The sequence below is a fragment of the Myotis davidii genome, unplaced genomic scaffold, assembly GCF_000327345.1.
Source record: "Myotis davidii unplaced genomic scaffold, ASM32734v1 scaffold111, whole genome shotgun sequence".
NCBI classification, from domain to species: domain Eukaryota; kingdom Metazoa; phylum Chordata; class Mammalia; order Chiroptera; family Vespertilionidae; genus Myotis; species Myotis davidii.
The window spans coordinates 2910392-2937715 of NW_006284347.1; the positions used below are offsets into that span (position 1 = coordinate 2910392).

Genomic DNA, 27324 nt, shown 5'->3' on the forward strand with positions numbered 1-27324 from the left:
CCCTCCCTCCCTTCCTTCCCCTCTGAAAATAAAAATCAATAAAATATATATTAAAAAAAAAAGAAGAAGAAGCGGACTGCCTATTTGGGCAATTCCTCAAGGGACTGCCTTGCTTCTCAATTCTCCTCCTACCCAACACACGGCAACACAATCACACTACCTTTATTAGTAACTAGAGGCCCAGTGCACGAAGTCATGCATGAGTGGGGGGTCCCTCGGCTTGGCTGGTGATCAGGGCCAATAGGGGACATCTCACCCAGCCAGGATCAGGGCCTATCAGGGCCAGCCGGATGTGGGGGAGGCACCGAGGGAGGTTGGCTGGCCTGGCCGTGGGAATTTGGCTGTGGGAGCACACTGACCACCAGGGGGCAGCTACTGCATTGAGCATCTGCCCCCTGGTGGTAAGTGCACGTCATAGAGACCAGTCGACCTGTTGTAACCGTCACTTAGGCTTTTATAGATACCAGTATAGATGCTGGCATTATTGCCAACCTCAGACAACTGTGGGTACAATCAGTTGATTTGTGAATAACGAGTGTGAAGAAAACCTTGTGTTCCAGAACAAGGGTCAGCAAACTATCTGGCCTTCTTCAGAGTAAGACTGCTAGAGAGAGGTCAAGTCAGGCATTCCAATCCCCACTTGGCCCTTTTCCCACAAAATCACAATGCCGAGAATTGAAAATTTTCTTCTGTAAAGGGCCAAAGAGTAAATATTTTTAGCTTCGTGGGCTATACAATCTCTGCAGCTACTCAATTCTGCAGTTATAGCCAAACACAACAAATAGATACTAGTAAATGAGTATGGCTGTGTCCTAGCAAAACATTACTTCCAAAAATAGGCTGAGGGTGGGATTTGTCCACAAGCCATAGTTTTCAACTCCTATTCTAGACAAGTGCTAGATACTAGAAATGTTCTAGCACTGTGCTAGCCAATACAGCAGCCATTAGCCAGAGATGACCATTAAATACTTGAAATGTGGCTACTCTGACTATGGAACTATATTTTAAATTATACAGGATTTAATTTTCTTTAGTTTTTATTAAATTTATTGGGGTGATATTCATTTCATAAGATCATATAGGTTTCAAGAATATATAGGTTCCTATGATGCATGATCTGTATATATAGCATTTTGTAGCCACCACCCAAAGTCAAATCATCTTCTGTCACCATGTATTTGGCCCCCTTTACCCAGGAACTGCATTTTAAATGTGACTGACTTTTACTCATTTAAAATTTAACAGACATGGGTGGCTAGTGCAGTGGTCGGCAAACTGCGGCCCCTTGAGTGTGGCTCTTCCACAAAATACCACGTGCGGGCAAGCACGTCCAGTGCGATTGAAACTTCGTGGCCACACTCAAGGGGCCAAAGAGCTGCATGTGGCTCGCTAGCCGCAGTTTGCCGACCACTGGGCTAGGGGCTCCAGTATTGGATAGCACAGTGGTAGATGCTTCTCACTGCTCCTCTACAAGGCAGATTCAGGCCACCTTCCAATTTATGGCATAGTTTAAAATGTTTCCTTATAAAAGAAGATATCCATGCTTCCACATTCAGAATGAAGCCACATCCACTGAAAATTATGTTTCTTACGTGTGGAATATCTACATCATTAAAGCGAAAATAAGTGTTTGGTTTGAATCAATCAAATAACAGCAATTTAGCCATGTGAAGTGCACAGGAGCTAAGTCGCATCCACGCCAAGACTTATCCAATGTGGAACCTGTTTCCTGTCTCCTCTGAACACTGGCCTGAACCTCCACTGAAGGCACAGACCTACTGAATGGCCCCATGGACTCCTAAGGAAAGTCCAAATCTCCCCACAGACCCAAAAATGTACAAATTCAAAGACATGGTTCAAGAGCACAAGAGGGAACACGCATCTCAGTTAGGCTGCCTTCTCCCAAAGTGATCACATCATCAGCTGCCTCTACACGGATATCGGGCACTCACCACATCCTTCGCTGCTGCCCACACGGATAATTTATTTTCTGCCACCTGTTTTATTTGCACAATAAGTAGCTTGTGTCCTGCATTCCTTCGCCATCCCCAAAATATAATCCAATGGGGAGAAGCAAGGAAATAAGATAGCAACATGTTTGTTTGTTTTCCAAGTGTGAATAAGAAATAACAAACCAACTTTTCGTTTAAGCAATTTGTATAACATCAACTTTCTTCAATGGGAAAAAGAATATTGAAAATTAAGGATACTCTTTAGGAAGTAAGAAACCTTCGAAATCATAGGTGCCAGGAGGAGGACCTATATAAATACACAACAAAGGAAGGTAAATGACATTCTGACTCTTTGAAATGATTTTTGATAAAAAATAAAACCATTCCAGATCCAATCATTTATTTATCTGTGGTTCCCAAATCTCCAAAGCTGAAAAAAATGAAATAAAAAAATCCAAGTGTGAAGCAAATTCCCTTTACTGGCACAACCTGACGCAAACTGGCAGAGGGTTACTTATATAGTCTTTATTTATCCACTCTAGGGTGAGAACTTTTTTTCTGCAGAAATATCCATGTGTTTGTATAACACTCCCAGGAACTGCACTGGGAATGTTACACAGTCTATGAGACATGCGGTAGGTCTTCCCTTTCCAAAATCCACCCAAATTCTGATATCCAAAACACCTCTTGCCCCAAAGGTTTGGATAAGGAATCTTCTAAAGAAAGCTGTTCCCGTAGAACATTTTCTATCAACTAGGCGTCTGCTGCCCAGACTTCTGAGACGGTGCCTTACCTCGGTTTGAAGAATGGCAGCCCGCTGTTCTTTGGCAGTAAGCGACTCTTTAAGCACTTCAATGTGTTGCTTGCAATCTGAATTTTGATTGCTAAGGGTTTCAAGCTTTGTTTGTAAGGCAAGAAGTTCTGATTCCTTCTTTGAAAGTTCCTGCTTTAGCTGATCGATCTGTAAAACAACAAAATTGCAAGAAATTAGAAGCCACAAATACTACTCTCTATTTGAAAACTACTGATTTCTCTTATAGTCCGAGAGAGAGAGAGAGAGTGTGTTCTTTAAATGACTTGTTTCTGTTTCTTTTTCACAGTCAGTGATTATTATTCCAACAATGCAGGCTGTACGTTTGATGAAAAAGATGCTCCTGGGAGTCACACAGTCTTGGGTTCTGGGAGGCTCTGCAAATGTGGCAGAAAGCGTAGAAAGCCGGAAAGGTAAGGTCAGCAGACAGCCGTCCACCTTCCACCCCACTGAGAACCAAGGTTCACAGTGGAAAAAAGGCTTCCTGGCCAAACCTCCTATTCATCTATGAAACCAAAGACAATTCACCAAGATCCTCAGAAGGGTGAACAGGGAGCTAATAAAGGTACTTAACCTAAGACATACCCTGGACCTTCTCTACCATTCCACAGTGGAAACGATCATTCAAGGGCATTATTTGACAAAAGAGAATTCTCACCCCCAGCCCCAAAAAATAAGTATTGGGGGTGTTTCTTTTGCTTATATTAAATACTGAGAAAATACAAAAGAAATAAGATATATATAAAGTCTAAGGGAAAATAACACAAGTAATATTCATCATTCAATTCACCAAAAAAGATAGAATTATCTGTGCTCAGCACATTTCTATCTCCTTCTTTCCCCCTTCAGAAATAATTCCCACTCTAAATTTTATGCTGATCATTTTCTTGCTTGTCTTTTAGGTTCACCATGTATTTTTTCCATCTGTAAATGATATATACCATTTAGTTTTGAATACTATTTAGGTTTTTAACTTTGTTTGCAGTGTATGTTTGGGGGGATATTTCTTAAGCATTAGGCTTTTTTCTACTCAATCTTATGTCCTAGAGATTAAATCGTGTTATTGTACAAGCAATTTGTTTGTTTTCATTGAAGAACAGTATTCCATTGTAAAACTTCACCGCAGTTTATTTGTACATTCTGTTGCTGATAGACATTTGGGTTTGTTTCCAGGTGTTGTTGTTGTTTTTCCCTATTCAAGTGCTATTCTGGCCTGGCCAATGTGGCTCAGTGTCGATCTATGAACCAAGAAGTCACGGTTTCATTCCATGTCTGGGCACATGCCCGGTTCCAGGCTTGAACCCCAGTGGGGGAACTGCAGAAAGCAGCCGATCAATGATTCTCTCTCATCATTGATGTTTATATCTCTCTCTCCCTCTCCTTTCATCTCTGAAATCAATAAAAGTATTTTTTTAAGTGCTATTCTGAACATTCTTCTACATATCACCTTGTACACATAGTAAAAATAATCTAAAAGTTAAATTGCTAGACCACATAGTATACACATATTCAACTTCACTAGACAAACAAATGTTTTCCAAAGCAGTTACATTAATATTCATAGTCACAGGCACAGTGTGTTCATCACTCCACAGCTTTGCCAATCCTATGTCACCAGCGTTCTACATTTCTGCCTGCAGAAGGAATGGCAGCTTCAGCTTCCTCCTGTTGGCAGCCAGCCACCATGCTAGAAGTCAGCTATCCTCCGACTGCTGTGCTCCGAGGAAGCCATACCAAACACACAGTGGGCAAAGAAAGACAGAGAAACTGGTGGAAATGATAATTCCTTTGTCTTCTTCGTGATCGTAAAGGGAAGAATTTCAACGTTTCACCATGAATGTTCATGTTTGTTTTAGCTTTTTATAGGCCCTTTTAGGTTTCAGAAAGTTCCATTTTATTACAACTTTGGAAAGTGTTTTGTTTTGTTTTTTCAATCTTTACCCAAGGATGTGTTTACTGATTTGAGAGAGAGGAAGGAAGGGAGATGGATGAGTAGTTTCAGTCTTCCATATTTCGATCTTTGAATCTGCCTCATCTGTTAATCACTTAAAGGTGGGTTAGAACACCTACTTAATGATGAAATAATAAATTCTTCCTTATAGTTCTACCAATTTTTAGATCTAGAAATGGTTTCTTTGTCTTAATGTCTACAAATCCATTCCTTTAAAGGTTATGAAATCTGCAGTTTTTATAGTTTTATTGAAATATAATTTACATACCATAAAATTCACCTAACTAAAGTGTACTATTGATGATTTTTAGTATTTCCCATCATCATCATGGTAGTACACGTGAATCCTCTCAAAATAAAACCTTTCATCATCTCAAAATGAAAACCTAAAACCATTCCCCACCCTCTACCCCCAGCTGTAGGCAAACAATACTAGTAATCTACTTTCTGTCTCTATATATTGGCCTATTCTGGGTATTTTGTATAAATGGAATCACACAATATATGTACTTTGTGACTGGCTTCTTTCATGTAGCACAATATTTCAAGATTCATCCTTTTTATTGCTGAATAATATTCCCGAGCATGAATATAGCACATTCTATCAATTCACCAGTTGATGGGCACTCATGCTGTTTCTATATTTTGGCTATTATGAGTAATGCCACTACGAATATTCATGCACAACCCTGTGTGGACAAGTTGTCATTTCTCTTGGGTATATATTTAGGTGTAGAATTGTGAGGCCATGTGGCAACTGTATGTTTAGCATTTTGAAGAAATTCTAAATCATTTGCCTAAGTAACTAGCATTTCACATTCCCACCAAAAATATATGAGGGCTCTAACTTTTTCATATTCTTACCAGAATTTGTTATTGTCTGTCTTTTTACTTATAGCCATTATGAAGGGTATAAAGTGGTATCTCATTATGGTTTTGACTTGTACTTCTCTAATAACTAATGACACTAAGCATATTTTCACATACTTATTAGCCATTCATACTGGTATATCTCTTTTGGACAAGTATTCTAACTTTGCCTTTTATGGCTTTATTTGATACAAATGGATAGGTTTCTTCCTATTTCTCCTTTTGGGGTACTTTGAGCCTCCTGATTGTGGACTGGTACCTGTCATCAGTTTTGGAAAAGTATCAGCTTTTATTTCTTCAAATGTGAATAGTGATCTACCACATTTTTCCTTCTGGAACTCTGATTATACTTATAATTGACCTTTTTCTATATATCTTATCTTTCATGTATTGCATCTTTTTACTTAATTTATTCTGCTCTATTTTCTAGTTTGTTAAGTCTCTCTTCTTCCGTGGCCCTCCTCTGTGATTACTTTGTATTTATTCATTGAGCTTTGAAATTTGCATTTTTATTTTCCCATTTCTAGAAGTTCTCTTTAAATTTGCTTGGTATTTTAATTTATTTTTTAAATATATATTTTATTGGTTTCAGAGGGGAGGGGAGAGGTAGAGAGAAACATCAATGAAAGAGTCATTGATTAGCTGCCTCCTGACTACCCCCTACTGGGGTTTGAGCCCACAACTCAGGCATGTGCCCTGACTGGGAATCACACCATGACCTCCTGGTTCAAAGGTCAAGGCTCAACCACTGAGCAACACTGGTTGGGCTAAATTTTCTTGATATTTTTATAGTCTCTCGACTTTTATTTGTATTCAAATACCTTCTTTTATTTATTTAAACATATTAATCACATTTATGTCATAGCGTTTGTCTTAAAAATCCAAGTCCTAAAGTTCTTGCCACCTGGATCTGCTGTCTGTTTTTTCTACTGATTCACAGTGGCTTGCTTTCGTGCAGGTCTTCTAATTAAAAAAATAATATTGTGCCTTCGTTTTCTTTGTAACTTTATCTACAGAAATATTTTGCAGACTAAGTTAGCATGCAGCCTTCCAGAGCAGTTGCATCTGCCAATACCTGGGGCCCTACCAACCAAGGACCCCTTTAAACCACATCCTCTACTTGAAGATTCTAGATCACCTCACACTGCACATCCGTGCAAGATCCAGCTGTGGGTATAGATTCTCAGAGATCGTTTTTTTGTCTTCCACTTGGCTCAAAGTTTTAAAATATATGCTTTTCCCTGTAGTCTCCAGTCTGAGTGAGAGGAGAGTAGAATTGGGAGGTTATTTGTACTTAATCCTCACACCAAAGGGTGATGCTGTCCGGGATCCCAGCCTTATGTGGTGTGGCAGCAGAATCCCTATTTGACTCTTCATCCTGAGCAGGCTCAGGCTTCTGTCTCTTTTCTTAAATGTCCCTGTGACGGTGAAAATCAAAGCTCAAGTTCACTTGCCTAGCAAAGACTAACAAGAAGATTTAACCAGTGCTCGATTGATCACTCCAGCTCCCTGCTTTGGCTTAGTTTGGGCCCTTGAGATTCTTTCTAACTTGACAGTTCACAAGTATATTTTTATTTTATTTTCTGTTCATTTTAAATTTAACTTTATTGTTGAAAGTATTACAGATGCCCCCCCTTTTCCCTGTGGACCTCCTCAAGGGAAATACGTTCTAAAATACATTTCACCCAGCAATTTTTGTTGTTTTCAGCAACTGAAACTGGCATAAACAAGAGCCAAGATACTGACAATAACTGCTGAGCATGAACCAGAGTGAGATGCTTAAAAAAGAAGTGAAAACATCTTCAGAAGTGTTCAGGTTGCACAATTTACTAGAAGGATTTATATGGAAGGAGATTCCATCCTCAGGAGAAGTCAGACTGATCAGGGGGCAAATAGGTTGCATCTTTGTTGCCACATCAAAAGGTTTGGTAGTGGCCGGCCAAAAGGTAGTGTTGAGAATGGTTCTGGATTTCCCTGAACATTCACTGGGAGAGAATCGTGATTATCAACATACTCTGCATATGTAAGCAGGTGGTGGCACGGCTCAGGTATGTGCAATTCATGAACTACATTATTATAGTCATAATCTAATCATGTGAGTCGATGGTCATTTTTATCTGGAATAGAGTAAGAAATTCTCTCTCTCTCACACACACGCACACACACACACACACGCGCGCGCGCGCGCACACACACACACACAATGGAGTGTAAGTAGAGGGGAAATCAAGATTAGGATTACCTAAAATTACAAAAGAAAAAACATCTGTTGTGATCAGCAGTCTTCTCGGGGGATTTGGCTACAAATCACGGGCAGTTGACCTGACAGCACAGAATCTAGTTGATTCCACATATGAAACTTATTTATCTGGAAATAATGCTAAAAACAAAACTTTCAACTCTACATGCCTATGCAAAGATGATGCTTCTAGTGAAAACTCCAATCTGTGCTAACTGCTACAAATACCGGAGTAGAAATCCACTGTGAGAGTTGGGTATTGAGAGAGCAATTTGAATGAAATTAACTTGATCGACAAAATGGTATTTTGGTAACAGAAAGAAAGAAGATGGGAGGTTCTACATACACCTACTTTATTCAATAAAAACAGACTGATAAGGATGAAACTCTTTCAGTCTATAAATATTAAATACGCAGTTGCTTTAAATAGCTTTCAGACTATCACTGACATGAGATGAATTTTAAATAAATATTATATGCAGACAATAACAGAAAAGGACTTTTCTAGAGGGAATATAGTTATGGGGTAAAAAAAATAATATTCTTCCATAAAAATATGCCTTTGGCTTCTTTTATAGCCATAAACTCAATAAAAATGGAAAGTGATGCAATCGAACATACATGAGAACTGAGGCGGGGGAAGGCTGTCTGGGTGATGGCAAGAAAAGCCGATCGGAATTACATCCACGCTTTGCATGAAGTCCATGTGGACATCAGGCACACTTCATCTTGTCTGAAAGCTCTTCCACCGCGTCTGTCTGTGACACAACCAACACCCTGGAAAAAGGACTCTGCCAAGGAAAACAGTGTCTTTGTCACTGCAGATATGGCCCTCGTGTGTAGCAAGTGATATGCATGTTATCATGCAGTGTGGGTTATGAGGATTGTAATCCATCAGAAATTAGTAAGAAAATGGGTTACAAATTCCAAATAAAGGGGGGATGGAACACAACAGACTGGCGTCTTGGGCGAACTCTGAAAGCAGAGGGAGCGGCTAATATAGAAGCACTGGGATCGGGGGGCGAGAAATGTGTGAGATGAGGAACAAAGCCTCGTACAGAACAAGGGATGCCATCACGCTTCCCCTACCAGGAAAACACTTATGTATGTTACAGTCCATTGTTAAAGGCTCAACAGTGCTCCTGAAAGTAATTCATGCTTTTCACAGCCTCTTAGTTCTGCTCTCACAGTCTGATCCCTCTAAGCCAGTGGTTCTCAACCTTGGCTACACATTAGAATCACCTGGGAATCTTTTCTAAATCCTCTTTTTAAAATCCTGATTTCTGGGTCTCATCCTCCGAGGCCCAGAAATCGGGATTTTAAAAAGATTCCCAGGTGATTCTAATGTGCAGCCAAGGTTGAGAACCACTGCTCTAAGCTCTCTAGGGAGGCCTGTTGGGACAGGGGGGAATCGGGGGTGGGGGTGGAGAAGGTGTAGAAATTGAAGTTTCCAACAGGGAGAGTGGTGCAGCCAGCAAGTCTCCCAGAGCCTCGGTACTCAGGGATAATGTGCAAGTGCCGAAGGGCTTGCAAGACGCAAGAATCTCCACCCAGGACTATGGCCAGCAGCCCTCTGCCTTTGCACAGATGAGTTTCTGAGATCTGCTTTTACGTTTTTGCAATTCACCTTCCAGCTTTCCAGAAACGTTACGATCATAGTTTTTCTATGACATCACATTAACAAAAGCAATTTAGGTCTTCAGTGCTGCTTAATTTAATCACTGAGCTTTCAAGGGTCCCTACCGGTCCCAGGATCTGTTCAACATCAAAAAAGAGGTGCGCACGCTTTCACGTGGCTATTAAAATACTTCCTTTCCCTCCAGCCTACATGCTTGATTCATCTTAATAATTAGTGCAAGCAGAAATTCCTTTTCATACACAACATTGGAACATTGTTTCTATGTCGAATTTCACTGAAAAAGTATCTTCAATATACTTCTATATCTAAAAATGAGTTTGTATTGAACAATTATTGGTAGCTGCCTTTATTATCTATTTGGAGCAAATCATTACAGATTGAAATAGAGACGGATTTGAGATCCTGCTCTGTTAATGAAAAAGAATCAAATGCTGAGTCAGTTTTATCAACAGGGAATCATAAAAACAATTTCCAGTTAAATAGCATTTCAAAAATATCGGCAAATGTGAACAATATTAGGGGATATTTTTTTCATAATTAGGTTGAATTTGCCATATCATTGTTATTTAAAAAATAGAAAACTCCTGCCCTGGCTGCTGTTGCTCAATGGTTAGATCCTCGACCCACTCACTGAAGAGTTGTAGATTCCATGCTGGTCAAGGGCGTGTGCCTGGTTGCAGATTTGATCACCAGCCCTGGTTGGGGCAAGTGCAGGAAGCAACCAATTGATGTGTCTCTCTCACATAGATCTCTCTCTCTCTCTCTCTCCCTCCCTCCCCCCTCCTTCCTCCCCTCCCTTTCACTCTCTCTAAAAAATTCAATGGAAAAAATATATCCAACAAACAAAAATCAATGGAAAAAAAATATCCCCTGGTGAGGATTAACAAAGAAATAAAAAATAGTAAACTTTGAAGTGAGCATGATAAAACATGCTTTGACATCTGGTAAAGAAATACTCAGGTCCGCTATAGCTGGCTTGGCTCAGTGGATAGAGTATCAGCCTGCAGACTGAAGGGCTCCAGGTTCGATTCCAGCCAAGGGCACATACTGGGTTGCAGGCTCGATCCCCAGTAGGGGGCGTGCAGGAGGCAGCCAATCAATGATTCTCTCTCATCATTGATGTTTCTATCTCTCTCTCCTTCTCCCTTCCTCTCTGAAAACAATAAAGAAATATATTTAATAAAATAAAAAAAAGAAATACTCAGGGCAATCAGCACCTCTAATCTAGTCTTGCACACAGTGGTTATTCTAGTTGCCTCTCCAAAAGCCCCTGGTTAGGGAGAAACTTTCTGGACCACCTTTAAAGCTTTCCACATATTCATCACAATCAGCAATAAGAAGGCACAATATTTAACTTGCAATTTTAAGCTTGGTTTCCAAAGAGTGTGAGCCCCCCTCCTTATGCAGCATTCCATGAAGATGTCTGAAATGTTCTACCATGACTCTTTGAGTCTTTATAAAACATTAAAACAAAAGTTGTAAAGTCAACACTCCTAGCCTCAAATCTATCACTTTTTGTTAGTTGGGATCCAACGTCCTTTTGTGATTTCCATTTCTATCACTGCCTCAGTAAACCCAGTAACTTTAATAATTACTTCTCTATTTCCCACGTGAGTTTCAGAGCCTCTAGGATTTATAATTTAATATTTCTTTCCTGTTTTGAAAAATCTGTCATTTCACATAGATTTGAGTTCTTCCTACTTCCCTATCTGTGTGAAGTTGGGGGGTGGGATGATATTTTCACTTATCCTTCTAGGTTTTCTCTAACATTGATTTAAGTCTGCGTTCTTCATTGCTGTTTTATTTAGACAAAAAAAAAAAAATACTACCACCTCTAAACCTAAACAACCTGCATTGCTCTAGCGAAAAATAAATTCCCTTCCCATCAAATCTTCAGGGTAGTGTTGTTTTGTTTGTTTGTTAGTTTTATATTTTTATTTATTTCCGAGAGGAAAGAAGAGGGAGAAAGAGATAGAAACATCAATGATGAGAGAAAATCATTGATCGGCTGCCTCTTGCACACCCCCTACTGGGGATCGAGTCCGAAACCTGGACATGTGCTCTTGACCAGAATCGAACCTGGGACCCTTCAGTCGCAGGCTGATGCTCTATCCACTGAGCCAAAGCAGCTAGGGAATCCAGGGTAGTGTGTTGAGTATATTTCTTTACTAAGTGGTCAATATGAATGGATGGAAAATACTTTGAATATGCACTACTTTTAGTGGGCCTCAGTGGCTAGCTCAGTGCCATGTGCTAAAAACAATGCTTAACAAGATGGGGACTGCAATACTCAGATTCCGCCAATGACAGCTTTATCTATCCATACAACTCTGCAAAATTAAAGAGTTCAAGAGACCCCCAATGGTGATGCTAAATTGTTCTATCAATGTGTGTAATCAACTATTGCAAAAATTAACTCCTCACATATCTGTGATGATTTGACAAGGAATATGGTCAAGTAAACTTTGTAAAGAATTATTCAAATAGGCAACAATGAACCATATAATATTCTAGTGATCCGATTGTAGAGGCTATCAGCCCATGCCTATCCAATTTCACAAATTCCATGAAAAATGGTTTAGCCACTGGAATCAGTACACACAACCTAAGGGATCCCAAAAGCATAAGACACAAGCACCCAGGACTAAATGTTTAGCAATAGCTATGTCTTAACAGAACTGCTAGGCCATTCCTAGGCTTACATAAGGAATCAAAGTAGAAGTAAGAAAAACAAGTAATTGAAGTAATGGTATGAAGTTTGAGCAATAACTGTTATGGTTCAACCCAATAAAAACATTCTTTCATTTGAGAAAATATAAAAAGATAACATTTAGGGGTATTTTTTATCCAATTTTTATCAGTCTGTAAGGGATATGACATTATAAGAACTCATTTTAATTTTATTTCTTAGAATCCCTTGTCCCCATTAATCAAATTAAATACAACATTTATTATTAGTATGTTTGGTTATACTTCAATAATGATGGGTATAATTATGAACTGTGAAAATTAATAAACAAAACCTCATTTAAAATGGAGTCGGGAGACTAGAAAACTGTCATGCACGTGTAGACCAACTGACCCCAAGAAGAAGAGACAAACCTGGCATCTCCGACAGGAAGTGATGCCACGTTACTATCACAGCAGGAGGAAGGAAAGACTCCTCCTGGCCCTGGAACAGCTCAGCCAATGGGAGGCTGCCATAGCTCAGCACTGAAAAGTCACTGCACTTCGAACTTGCCGTTTCTCCAGTGGACTCTTCGTTATAACAGCCCCTCCCACATCCACAAAACTCCTCTCTTTTGTTTCTCTATATGTGTGTGTGATTTACCATTAGTCCACATGTCCCGAATTGCAATTCTTTGTTGTTCCCCAATAAACTATTTTGCTGGAGAAATACCAGGCAGTGGATTAAAAGTCAACAGCTTTTTTTTTTTTTTTTGAGCCAAGAACTTAAACTATCTTATTTCATTTAATCCTTTCGGACAACCTCTACAGTGGGTGGTGTTGCCCCATTCTTATAGAAGAGGAAAGTGTGGCTGGGTGACTTAAGTCACTCCGCAAAGCCCTGCCGCTAGCAAGGGCAGGCTAGAGACTTCCCAGTCTGCCTTCACCCTCAGCCTGCACTCTTCTCACCCGACTCCATAACTCCCCGCAATCATTCTTCTGGCCTGACCACATTGGGAACCAACCCTTCAAAGTAAGTCTCTCAGGCAACTGCAGGCCAGTAACACTCATGACTTATTTGCTGAAGACCATATAAATGCCTTATTTTACCTGGACAGGAGTCCATGGTGTGAGTGAAGTTTACAAATTTCATGGCAGTTTTCGTTACAGAAGAGGCTTGCACTATCTCCCACCATGCAATGACAGGGAAGGGAGGAAAGGTTTAAGCTGAAACAATCCTTTCCCCCAAACCTCAGATCTGTGCCTCTGGTCTTCATTCCCAGAGAAATTTGGTCATCATCTGCAGGCCACGCTTAATGGCCTGAGAGGGAAGGACTGCAAAAATGAAACCAGAAGGCAGGGCTGAGCAGGAAAAACTATTCTGCATTTTGTGGTGGTCCCTGAAAGGAAGGAGTTAGATTCAAACCCACTGGACATTCTCCTTCTCCTAGCTCCAGTCCTTGATCCAAATTATTTTTTTACATATATATTTCTTTATTGATTTCACAGAGGAAGAGCGAAGGAGAGAGAGACAGAAACATCAACGATGAGAGAGAATCATTGATCGGCTGCCTCCTGCATGCCCCCTACTGGGGATCGAGCCCGCAACCCAGGCATGTGCCCTTGGCTGGAATCGAACCCGGGACCCTTCAGTCCGCAGGCTGACGCTCTATCCACTAAGCCAAGCCAGCTAGGGCCTTGATCCAAATTTTTATTCATAATCTCAGTGTCAACTTACAGATGGAAAATTGGCAGAATTAAGTACAGTTTTTGTTTTGCTCTTCGAAAAAACACACATATGTACACAGATATATGTATGGGGTGAAGCAGATGCTAGATATTATTATTTCCTCCCTATAATTTGCAAATTTTCTGCAATGAGCATGCATTTATTTCACAACTAATAAAAAAATCAATTATCATTTAAATACTTTCTCTCCCTACTCCCACTGCTTTCTCACAGAAATATGCATTATTCTTAAATCTGCTACATTTTATAAGGCAATAAAAAAGAGTAAAATCTAGATCAAGAACAGGATTATTTACTAATAATTTTTTATTGGTGCGGTTATTATTTTCAGAAGCAACATGATTGAAAAAAATTTTTACTGGTGCGGTTATTATTTTCAGAGACAACATGATTTAAAGACAGCAATAGATAAAAGCACCTCAAAATCTTATTAGACCTATTGGACTATTCATATATTCAATAATTATGTATATGTAAAAATAATAGATATTCAGGTGCATGGTCCATTTGTAGCCCAGTTCAATTTTGAAAAATGTAAGACAAATTCTTCAAAACTAGTAATATGAAATAAATTAATGAAACATGTAACTATAAGAACAAATAAATATTTCCTAGCAACAGATAACAGTAATAATAATGACCACTGTCAACAACAATGCCTGACATTTGTATGGATCAGGCTGAGGACTAAGTGCTTTAAATGCATAATCTCTTGGGATCATCAAAAAACCAAATGATAGAGGCATTTTTCTTTTTCTTATCCCTATTTCACGGATGAGGAAACTGGGGCTTAGAGAAGTTGAATAATTTCTACAAGTAGCAGCATTGGGACTCAAAGTCAACTTTTGTCTTAAACACTATACTAAAACTAAAATGTCCTCATATCATTCAAATCAGTTAAATTAACTTCAAAGATTGCCTTTTGAGAATCATCGTCTAGGGATGGACTCAAAATGTGGCAATGAAAGAAACTTTTTAAAATAGTTTTCAAAACTTATGAAAACTCAGAAAATTTGGAAGTAAGAAGACTATTACAAGGTAATTTTAAATTCCCAAGACAGAGCAACAATAAAGGAACTCATTAGAAAATCCTGAACCCCTTTGTAGGTAGAAATTCTACCGAAGGTTTTCCCTGATTTCTTTTTGGAATCTATGCATCTGAACTAAAATTTTTGCATTCCTCTTTCTTGTCCACATATTTCATGATATCATATAAAGCAGATTATGTATTTGGGGAAAGAATGTAAGTAAACCGTAACTTTCCAGTCACACCAAGAGTATAACAATTTGTAACTCTGGACCATACCTTGGTTTTCATGAACTTGGAGTGACTTTTGTAAACCTCTATCTGTTTGATCTCTTCCTCACGGTCCTCGGTGTTCAGCACGCCATTGGCTTTTAACATCTGGATCTCATCCTCAAGATCCCTTATGTTTCGCTCCAATGAAGCAATTTTTGTGTCCTGTTTGTGAAATTAAAAAAAAAAAAGAGAAGGAAAGAATTGTTTTTCAGTGTTATCAAAACAGAATTTCAGGTAGGAATTTTGGTAGTAATACAAATAACCATGATGTAGACATAGCCGCGAATTCAGAACATTTTTTTTTTCACTTCTAAGGAACGTTTATGGAATTTGTTAAGCTCCTAATAAAGATCATGTCTCAATAGAATACAGGGCTACCTAGATATATTTGCCTAATATCTGGGTATCAAATTACCAAAGCAATAGTGATAAAAGTGAAAATATTACTTAAAGTGGACACATTTTTAATCCAAGATATAGTTTACCACTGTATATCCTTAAGTCTACTTGTAAACATAAAAACGGTGTGTTCGTGTGTATATCCTGTGGCTGGTTTTATAAGGCATGCTTGGAATTTGACTGTGAGAGAGAAGGAAATTAAAATCTACTAATGGGAAAAAGGATTCTCATCTAAAATGCAGACATAAGTGAAATTAAATAACTGAAACTTGACTTAGTATGACTGATACACTAAATATTAAAAATTTTATAGTAACTGGAAATAATATATCACAACGTCATGATTTATTTGGCAAGCTGTCAGCTCCTAGCATCGCAGAAACATTACCACTTTGAAGGGTATTTCTAACCAATTGATTTACAGTAAAAATACAAAAACAAACAAACCGAGAATGTGGGATTGAGAAAAATAAACATAGAGAATTTTTTAAAGGAAATGACAAACTCTGTACACAATGTAGAGCATAATAAGAAATGAAGCATTAGAAAGTAGAGAAGAGAAAACTCTTATGTGGGGGAAAAAAATCATCCCTCAAACTTCATTATTAGACTCAATTCAATCTTGTAAATGAAACATGTGGAAAATTTTGCTTTAAGTTTTCCTGAAATCACCATCTAAATGCCATTTAATTGTACAGATTCCAGGAGCTTATATACATTTATAACTGAATATCAATTAAAAACAAATCACCAAATCATTTTGTAACAATTCTTTTAGAATGTAAAAAATTAAGAGTTTCAAAATAAAGGCAATGAATAAACTATTCAATTCATAACTAATTAATTAAAAGGACTCAGCAACAAATGTGTCCATCCTGACTTTGTGACTATTTTCTATTTCATTTCCCTATATTATATGCCCAAAACATGTCTCCTGTGGAAATATAATAATTATTGTTGTTAACATTGTCATCATAGTTAAAAGGAAAACAAGGATCTGCAAGAGAGACTTATTGAGCTCCACTGTCTATGGGTCAAGGTCCAAGTGCTCGAAATGCTGGAGAAACACTTTTAATTCTAAAAAGCAATTAAAAAATCCAAGAAGATAAAATAAAGAGATTCTGAAATTTGCAAGACTATTAAGGATGGTATAGTCCACAGTATTCCATTTCCTTTAAACCATATTTACTGATTTTTTTTCCAGTTACAAAAATAATACACTTTAAACTCATTGAAAATGGAGAAAATCCCCTCTAACATCATTAATGTTTTTACATATAGCCTGCCAGGCTTTTTTATTTTAGGTGCAATTTCTGGAAGTCTAGTGTACTTCCAGTTTGAGTGAAGGGAGTCTTGTGGACTGAACATTCGTGTGCCTCTAAAATTCATATGTTAAAGCCCTAACTAGTAATATGGTGGTATTTGGAAATGAAGCCTTTGGAAGGTAGTCAAAGTTAGATGGGGTCATTAGAATGGGGCCCTTATGATGGGATTAATGCCCTCAGGAGCAGATACACTAGAAAAGTTGTTGTTTTTTAAAAGAAAGTATTCTCATCAGGCAGGTGAGGATTAACAAAAAAAAATAATAATAATAATTAAATAAGTGGCAAAGGTTAAAGTCAAAGAGAAAATCATAAAAGCAGCAAGAGAAGAGCAGTTGGTTGTGCAAGGGATCTCCCACAAGACTGTCAGTTGATTTCTCAACAGAAACTTCTTAGGCCAGAAGGAATTGGCACAAAATATTCAAGTGTTGAAAAGCAAGGACCTACAACCAAGATTAATCATATAATCAATAATATTGTAATAACTATGTATGGTGTCAGATGGAAGCTAGATTTATCAGAGTTGTCACTTTGTAAGTTATATAAATATCTAATCACTGGGTTGTATACCTGAAACTAATCTATAATTTAAAAAAAAAGGTAATATGCTAATTAGACTGGATGTCATTCCCCTCGTTCTTCCGAATGAAGCCTGAGCCAGAGGGAAGCTGGTGCCAGCAGCCAGGGGAAGGAAGGCCTACTCTTGCACGAATTTCATGCATTGGGCCTCTAGTATAATATTTGTACATCAACTACAATTGAAAAATAAAAAATTATTTTTAAAACATTATGTTTTTAAGCCACCAGTCTGTGGTCATTTTGTTATGCCAGCCCAAGCTGACAGAGGTAGGGAGTCATCCTTCGTCATCCTTCGTGACTCACTTGAGCTTGTACATATGAGAACTCCACATATAAAAAGAGCAGCAATAAGAAAAAGGCTATTAAAAAAGAATCTCTACAAGTTCACAAGAATGTTCTTAAATAAATGACTCATTTTACCTCAATGTTTTGACTATAAAATTGAGATATGTCATTATAGAAAACTTAAAAGCTATTGATAATTACAACTGTCCATAATCACATCACCCGGATATACCCATTAACATCTTTATGCCCTTGAAAGCCTTATTTTATTTTTACTTTAAAACACAGAAGTGATACATATCAATATGATATAGATTTCTTCCCTTTATTGAGATGTAAGTTGACTATTGATGAGATGTACAAATATCTAAGTAGAATATTTATGAGTTACTGTAAGTTAAGTGTGAAAGGCAGGGCCAGCATTTCTGCTTTTCCTATATAAAATCTAGAAATTCAGACCCAAGTCTAAAGTGACCGACCATATTCATATGTATGTATGTATGTATGTACATATATATGTGAGTAAATGTGGTGTGTGTGTTTGTGTGTATGTATACTATGATACACTTTGTAGTCCTCACATCTTATACCTTACTTTTTGAATAGCGCTTGGTAGAAGTTCAGGTTTCGATCACATGGACAAGCGAAGAAGACCCCTTCAGCTTTCCAGTCAATACTTGATGCTTTAGTTAGTAATGACCAGAACTGCCTATTTCTAAATGGGTTAGAAGGAGCTTCCACTGGACTTTAAAAAACTACATACTGCTAAAGAAAGATCAGCTGAGGTAAGATAGAAAATATCTTAACACAGAAAACCCTCTTGGCCTATAAACATCTGAACTAAAATTTCATCAAATGGTGAATCACACTAACTTTTACCAATTTTTTTAAAATTAACCAACAACTTTCTTTTTTCCTACGAACTTCTTTTTCCCTTTAAACTTACGTGTCCCAAACAGAAGGAAGAGGAGAGGGAGGAGGGTGGGTATTGAGGAAGTTACTTGAATAAGGGTCTATTTTTTTCTGTCCTGATAAATATTTATGTTCTTACATAAGAAGTCAATTTTAAGGGCAGCAGAACTCACACCTGAAATTATGAGCATATAGAAAAGGAGGTAGAAAAATATTATCAAGATCTAGAGAGAACAGGTACAAAATACATCGATACATTAGATAGTGTATTGACTGTGCCCAAGAAGATGGTCAAAATTCTGAACCAGAGGAAGGCAAAAAAATAAAAGCAAGTGAAATGTCAGCGTCTCAACTGACTCACTTTGAGAAACTCACAGAGAAGAATGTTTTTCTTTTTAAAAAAATCTCTAAAACTAGATAAATGACTAGAAACATATTTATATTTAAGTAGGGCTATGAAAGGTTGAAACTACTTCACAAGTCCTGATGGCTCAATGTGGCACATGGATCCTGTCTTTCAGAATAGATACCAAACACACATCCTATGTAATAAAAGGCTAATATGCAATTGTCCCCTAAACAGGGAGTTCAAGGGTCAGTTCAACCGAGAGTTCGACCAAGGGGCGGGGCCAGCCAGCCAACCACCCTTGGCCCCTCCCTACAGCTGGACCCCACCCGTGCACAGATTTGTGCACCAGGCTTTCAGTGTTCAATAACCTCCTCACTGATCTAGACTAGAGAGAGAAAATTAAATAAAGACATAGGCTATAACATCCTGAAAAGTAACATTTTAAAAGATAGAGCAACATTTTACTCCCAATTACCAGAGATTTCTTCATCTGAACATCTTCAAATATTATTTGTAACTGATATTTTTAAATTATATATTATGTAGTGATTTTCAAATACTCATCTTGATTATGTTTCACAAATAAGCAAGCTCTTGAGGCAGAGAATTGTGGGCCTCCCTTAGAAATGTGGAAAGTGAAATACAACACAGAACAGCCTTTCCGACCACGGAATCCAAACGCTCTGTGAAAAGGGGCTCCCAGGGTCAACTGCCATGGAAACGCTTGTTGGCCATTCCCAATGCACAACAGCTCTAGAAGTACTGCTGGTTCTGGAACTACTACTGCCAATTATTCCTTTTTCCCAATTGTTACTCCTACAGGAGTCAATTCTTGGGGAAGAAATTAGGACTTTAATGATCACATTAAGCTCATGGTTATATCTGAAAGTGAAGAATCAAAACAATAATTTGGATTCCTCAAGGGAAAACATGCCATGATTACACCCAATTTAAAATAATTGGGGGTTTAAATATGCAAATCATCTTGTCAGCATCTGTCACTCAAAGGTGGTTCACTGAGTGCCTACACTGAGCCACAGCAGTGAGAGAACAGACTGCCCTGCTCTTGGAACACAGCGCTTCTCTTCCTGTCTCAGGTGGCATTCTTCGTATTCCTGCGATAGGACAACCATGAAGTTGTTTTGCTTTTACACTATTTCATGGTTAAAGACTGTAAAACTGTGCGAAACAAAGATTAAGGAGAAAAAATATGTTTGCCTCACTCCCCACTAGTTACAAAAAAAATATCTGAATGGAGTGTCTCTTTCAAATAATTTCTTCCCACATAGCCATAAAATATACTTGTAAAAATTTGATATATAAATTGCAGATCTTAACTCCTACTTAAAGAGTCATACCCAAGACGATTTGACATCTATCATTCCAAAACTAAAAACTAGGTATTTGATGGGAAACTAATAAGTAAACTACTGGAATTGAACCCCAAGTAATAAACTACCCAGTGGGCCCAACTTGCCGATTCTTAAACCAGCCATGAATATTAGCACCAGCCCATGAGCGCAGGAACTACTAGAACAATGAGGATGCAAGTCAGGCGGGAAGGCTGAAGTAAGTTTCTCTCTGCTTTATCTTTCTGTCAAAAATCATCTCTGGATTTTTCTAGGACATGTCTGCTATAGTCGATAGTAAACTTAAGCACAGGGAGTTCTCTCTTTCTTTCAACAAATATAGATTGAGAATCTACTGGGTACCCATCACTTTGCCAGGTGTGTGAGATCTCGACAAGATTCATGGCATCTTTCTCTCTCCTACACGGAATACAGTCTAGATCCCTGTTACTCAAAGTGTGGTCCACAGACCAGCGCCATTGACACCAGCTGAGAGGTTTTTAGAAATGCAGAGTATCAGGCCTCCACAAAGAACTACTGAAAATAAATCTGCACTTTCACAAGGTCCAAGGGTGAGCGTGGCATTCTAAATGACTGCAGAGGTCCAGCACACCCAAGGGACAAGACTGACCAAAGCAGACGAGACCAGGACCACTTTACTGCCCAAGTATATTTAGAAAAGTCTGAACCTCATCTCAAGAGCTATCCACCGTGGCGTGAGGGTACAGAAGTCCTGGGCGCAGACTTTCTGGAGCATCTTTGCCGGTCAGGATGTCTTTATTGGCCTTTTCACGTGTGTCAACCATTACATTCCCCTTAAACAGCAAGAAACGGATTTCAATTCCTCACAAGGAACTGTGAACACTGAAATGGTGAGTAGGGGGAACATCCAAAAAGCAACATCATTTAGTCACAAAAAGTAACAATTACGTTATTGCTGAGTGTCACATTGTACTTTCCTTCCAAATACAGTAAGAATTACTGGTTTCACTTTAATATCAGGCCAAGAAAGAAAACACAAGCAGTTTTTACAAAGCACGGAACTCACTGTGATCACATATCGGTCTACGGACGTTGATCAACAGACTTTGGGCCAATTTGGTTTAAAGAAGAAGACGTGATCTAATGTTCAGGAAACGTCCCTACATAATTATATTACACTTTATTTAGAATAAAATTCTAGACTATTATTACTGGATACCACAGAGGTTCTTGAAGGCTAAAGCTTTAGAAATCATCTACTTGGAGTTGCAAACATAACTGAACAGCCCATGGTCTTAGGCTATCTGAGTAATACCCTTCCTTTGGAAGGATTTACTGTGTGGGATTCACCGCGGTTATGTGAGGCCAAGTGAAGCACTGCAGGAAAAAAAAAAAAGTCGTCTTGGGCATAAGACATGTTAAGAGAAAAAAACAGAAAAATAAAAAATGTGTCTTCTTGGGCCTTATCAAACTGTAAAGAGATGATGACCTAAGTTAGAAGATGACAGGGGACATGCCGTTTTTTGTGGTGGTGCTTTTGTGTTTGATTGTTCAGATGGCATCTAATTCTTCATAGCAAAATATACACATGCGCGCAGCTTCAGGATAGACCACTTCAAATTAAAAGCCATTCGGGTGCTTTGGTGTTTCTTTTCATGGTCTCATTTTCCTGCTGCTGACTCATTCTCAGGAAGCCCATGCCCCGGGAATGTCCTTCCTGTCGGGCTGTTTCTGTGCACATTACTAATGACCCACGGGCAGAAGATGTGTCTCTAGTGGTTCTTGCTGGACACTATGTGACCCCTGAGGTTTCTGTCTCCATGTGCAAATTTCTTGTTGTTGCCAATGGACTCAAGTCTAACAAAAAGAGCTCCAGGTGACAATCCAGCAGACCCTTGGAGAGTCACAAACCTGAATCCAAATCCTGGTTCAGGCGTTTACATCTTAGGGAAGAAGACTGTGCCTCTCAGAACGAGGACCATGCTCAAGGGCCTGTTAATAAAGTGACAAGTGAAAAATAACGCATGAAAAGTGCCTACTGCAGAGCCTCCTCCTAGAGAATGAAGGGCCACCATTGTTATCATAAGCCCATTGGCCAGTTCTGTGGGGTACACATGCAGAATACCACAGCGACTCATTTAGTCCACCCTGTGTGACACCGCAAGCATGTCTCTAACGTTGCTAACCTTGTAAGGTTGCTATGAGAACTTAGTGAGTGACATTTAAACCTTCCAGAATCTTAGTGAACACACAGTAGGTACTCTATAAGGATTACCTTCCTTCCTATTTCCCGTGGTAAAATATACCTATTACCTCTTTGTCAGTCTGCTCAGCTGTTTTTCCTTTGGGGGACCACATTACCCCAATTCCTGTGGTTTTCATGGGGTTCTGATGTATGACTCTGCCCTGTGGCAAGTTCCATGGACCCTCTGGACACAATGACTGATCCAGGAATGCACGCATGATGCCACCGGGCCAAAAAGAGGCATTTTAAGGGACTGACGTAAATCCCGGAGCCTCTCCTTTTCTGAGGTTATGCTTCTCCTTTGCTGAGATTATGAATGATAAGGAAAACACAGGCCTGTGGCTGGTTGTGAGCTTCTTTCATTCATGAATCAGAATCTTCCTGAATTATTGGGCCCTTATAACATCATTTGAATACCTAGATACAGCTACATCTGAATCATCCACTTCCCAGAATACCAAAACACAATAGCAGTGTTTTGGCCATTTTTAACCAAAGATTATAACATGCAAGTGATAGTGTGAAAGATAACACCAAAATATAATTAGACATAATATTCTGTAAGGCTACAGATAGAGATGTAAAAAATGGATTAAGACCGCCATAGCTGAGTCAAGAAATCTAAAGAAAGTACAGAAGCTTATTGTGGGGTTTGGAGATGGATAAGAATCTATAATAACAAAAGCATAATATGCTAATTAGACTGGATGTCCTTCTGGACGACCTTCCCGATGAAGCTGGGTCCTGGGTGCCAGAGGGAAGCTGGTGCCAGCAGCCGGGGGAAGGAAGGCCTACTCTTGCACGAATTTCGTGCACCAGGCCTCTAGTAAGATTATAATAGAGAAGATGAATTCTTTCCAGCCAGAAGTAATAATACACACACATTCAAGAGCATGTAGCATGGTGTCCAGCACATATTATTTAATAAATATAAATTGGAAGAATAAGAAAATAAGATTAGAGTATATATCAAGGAGGGGGAAGAAGACAAGGCTGATTAAAAAATACAGATCACTTTGTGTTGCAGAGGAGTTAGAAATGAAAAGAAGGCAAGGCTGAATCATAACCAGTCTTCAGCAGAGGGGTAAAAAATAATAGAAATCAGGTAAAAGTCACGGAAAATAAGAGAGTGACATTTCAAAAGGCAGAGAAGTCAAAGAAAATGTTTGGAGAGATTAAAGGCTAAGAAAAAAATGAGGGTATCACTGGTGACATGAGGGCTGTTTCAATGGAGTTTTGTTATTGTTATTGGAAACTGAACCCCAGTGTGTTAAATACCACAGAGTGGGAGGAGTTTGCTGAGTCTTTCAACTATCAGTACAGCACAGGGCAGGAACCCAGGGAACAGACACCACCTGGAGCCCTGGAACCAGGTCTGGGAAGGGCCTGCAGGGCCAGGGTTTAACTCTTTAGTTGCTGGGTTGGGGGAATCCCAGGGTAAGGACTCTGGTGAGGAGGTGCTCTAGGGTAACCAGAGAAGTACTTCAATAGTTTAACAAGCCAGATAGCTGCACCTGTGCCTCTCAGCTGGCTAGCAGCCCTTCACAGAAAGCTGCTTCAACAAACACTGCAAGCTTTCTACATCCCAGAGCATGGAAGGGAGCACTGACTAACCCACACTCATTTCCCTCTCCATGTGCCTGTGCGCCACACTAATGCCAGTGCCCGGCCGTGAACCCGGTGGGTCAGAGTCATCTAGGGAGTGAGTAAAAGCTAGCGATGTTTTGGTCCCACGCCAAAATATTCCATTGCAGGAGAGGAGAGGGTGACACAAAAATCTGTATTTGTCTGTAAGTTCCTCAGGTTGGGAGACACACACACACACACACACACACTTACTTTTTATACATGGGTTCCCTTCTGTTGAAGTTAAATATATAAATATAAATGCACTATCTGAATATGTAAAAAGGAATAGCATGAGACAGGAGCAAACAATGTTTCTTCATTCCAGTCTTAAAAATGCAGTTAAAACAACAGTTAATGGGTATTGATTACTTACGCAAGCACTAGGCTAGAAAACTCTCATTACGCTTCCCCCAAACCCTATGAATTAAGGACTAATTTTACCCATTTTAGGATCAGGACATCTACAGAACGGAAATAAGTTGCCCAAGGTTTTCCCTTTGCTGAAATAACTTTCTAGGCCCAAGATGGAGCTGCTCCTGCCCAGGGTGACACACCAGCAAAACGAAACTCCCATCAAGCCCCTGTGAATGCTGCACTGGCCCAGAACCAGGCAGAGTAGCCAGTCACCAACCCCAGTTGCCACTCATCTCCTTGTTCCTTCTCACCCCAAACAAGGTGATTATGTGGCCCCAGCTAATAAGGTATTTTCAATTTTTCTTCCTTGTTTTTTATCCTATAAAAGCTTCCTGCCTTTGGTCCCATTTTGCAGTTGTCTAAATGGGAGACTGTCTGCTTCGTGAAACATTAAATAAAATGTGTTGGTATCACCTAAGTTGTCTTCTTTAACCCTTTTTTAACACCTTTAATAATCTGGAATGGCTCCCTCCACAAAGCCTTGCCTTGAACAGGAGAGAGGAGGCCACATGCTGGGACCTTGCCATCTGTCCCCAGGCCAACCTCAGAGAGTCTGGCTCCCGAGAAGGTGCGCACCTAGAAGCTGGGGTGTTTGGGTCCTTTCTTCCACACAGCACCTTTACCCTTAAAGGTCACAGAGCAAGGTGCAAAGAAAATAGTGCAGAGCCTGGGGTGAGAGGAAAGGGAGGAAGAAGTTTCAGAAACTGCTTCCAGGTGACAGCAGCCCTCAGTGTTCACAGCCCACCCTCCCTCAGGCCAGATGGACATCACCGTCCACCTTCATCGGGATACAGTGAGGGTTTGACTTCCCAGAGGTTCCGGGAAAGACTTACTTTGCTATTTTAGGGAGTCCTAAGAAGATGGTCGCCTGACCACTCTTTCTCTTCCACTGCTCTTTAGGAAAAGGCTGGGTGAGGAAGCGCTCCGTCTTGGCCGTCCAGCAATCTGAACTTGCTCTTCCCACTCCTTTGAACCCACTGCCCCAAAGCCCCCAACAGCCCTGGTTTGGGGCTTCATTCTTCGGATTTCTAAAACATACCACAAGTCCTTCTATGTTCCACCAGTTTGTCTCATGGAAAAAAGCAACAGGCGGCAGAGGAATTCAGGCCACCCCAAGTCACCAGTGCGGCCTGATGGATGTGGAAACTGGACCATGCCTCAGGGATGAGGCATGTGACGGCCGGCACACTGTCATTACTGAGCCTTGAAAGGGGAAGTTCACATGAGGCCTGTGGTAGACTTCTAAACCTGCTGGCGAGGGTGCATGCCAATGAGGAAATTGCAATCCCTAAATAAACAATAGGCCGGGAACCTGAGCACCGGCAAGGGGAGGGCAGGGGCTGCGGGCCGGAGCAAGGCTGGCCAAGATGGAGCAAACAAAGCAAAGATTTCAAGTTTGCAAGAATGTGATGTCAATTCAGACACCCCAGGCAGGTCCTCTGAGAATCCAAATAGCCAGTCACCAGGCCTCCAGACTTGGAAAAAATTTGAAAGTAGGACACCAAGTCCAATCTTTCATATGCCAAATGAGAACAGTGAGAGCCAGCGGGGACAAGTGACTTGCCAAAAGCCCAACAGCCAGAAAGCTTAGTCCCTGGGCCCACTGGGGGCTGCTATATTTTTTTCCACTGCTTTCCCCTTTCAAAGATGCTTTTAAAGTCTTTCCACAAGCAAACTGTGTGTGTATTCAGAGCTAAGGTTGCCTGAAGTAAGTTTGTAAAATTCCTTCTCTCTGGTGGTCCTTGCTCAAATGCACCACCTCTTTTTTACAGGGAAAACTCAATTTCCAGGCTGAAAGGGAAGGGCTGGAGAAGAAAAGGATTCCTTGCGCATCTACTATGTGCCAGGGTTTTCCCATGTCTAACTCCACTTTAATCCCCACCACAGTCCTGTGCAAGCTGGCACTGCATCATGGTCCCATTTCACAGATGGGAAGGCTGGAGCTCAGAGAAGCAGTAAACCAATTCTAATTTTCATAAATAACCTAACCTTCTCCCTTCTGGAGCATTCTCAGTTCAGCAAAAGAAAACAAGAATAGAAGAAATTGTGTGTCCTAAAGCTTTCTGGAAAATGGTTTTTCTTCTAATCAACGTATTGTTATTGTCCTGAATAATAATTCCTAATCATTCCTATACAATGAATGCACATTACTGAAAACATAAAAATTTGGTGGGGTAAAAAAGAGAAAAAAATCCTTTATAATCTCCCCATCCAGAATTAGTGGCAACATTTTGGTACATTTTTCCCCCCCAAGCTTTTATTCCACATTGATAAATATATCTTTTTATACATTAAGAATAATAAGTCTCTAACTGTTATAAACTTTAGATATACATCTCTTAGTTGGTTATTTCATAGTTCTATTTTTATGTTTTACTTTGAAAGTAATCAAAGTTACTGATCTATTGATATATAATACTCATACCATAAAATTCACCCTTTTAAAGTATATCATTCAGTGGCCTGTGCAACCATCACCACTGTCTAGTTCCAGAATATTTTCATCTCTCAAAACCCCTGTATCCAGTCATTATTTTTTCTCCCCTCTCCCTAGTTTCTAGAAACCACTAATCTACTTTCTATCTCCATGGATATGACAATATTAGACATTTCATACAAATGAAAATGTATAACATGTGGCCTTTTGCAACTGGCTTTTTTCGCTTAACATAATGTTGTT

The 27324-nt window shown here is 39.5% G+C and overlaps 1 protein-coding gene across 12 annotated transcripts in view; it reads right to left on the bottom strand.

Moving 5' to 3' along the window:
- Nucleotides 1-27324, bottom strand: part of ERC2 (ELKS/RAB6-interacting/CAST family member 2) — an 861660-nt gene that overhangs the window by 590668 nt on the left and 243668 nt on the right. For all 12 annotated transcript variants that reach the window (XM_015571179.1, XM_015571181.1, XM_015571167.1 and 9 more), the window contains 2 exons: nucleotides 15186-15341; nucleotides 2746-2913 (listed from right to left, as the gene is read on the bottom strand). In XM_015571179.1, the coding sequence (XP_015426665.1) occupies nucleotides 2746-2913; nucleotides 15186-15341 (324 nt within the window). The remainder of the gene's footprint in view (nucleotides 1-2745; nucleotides 2914-15185; nucleotides 15342-27324) is intronic.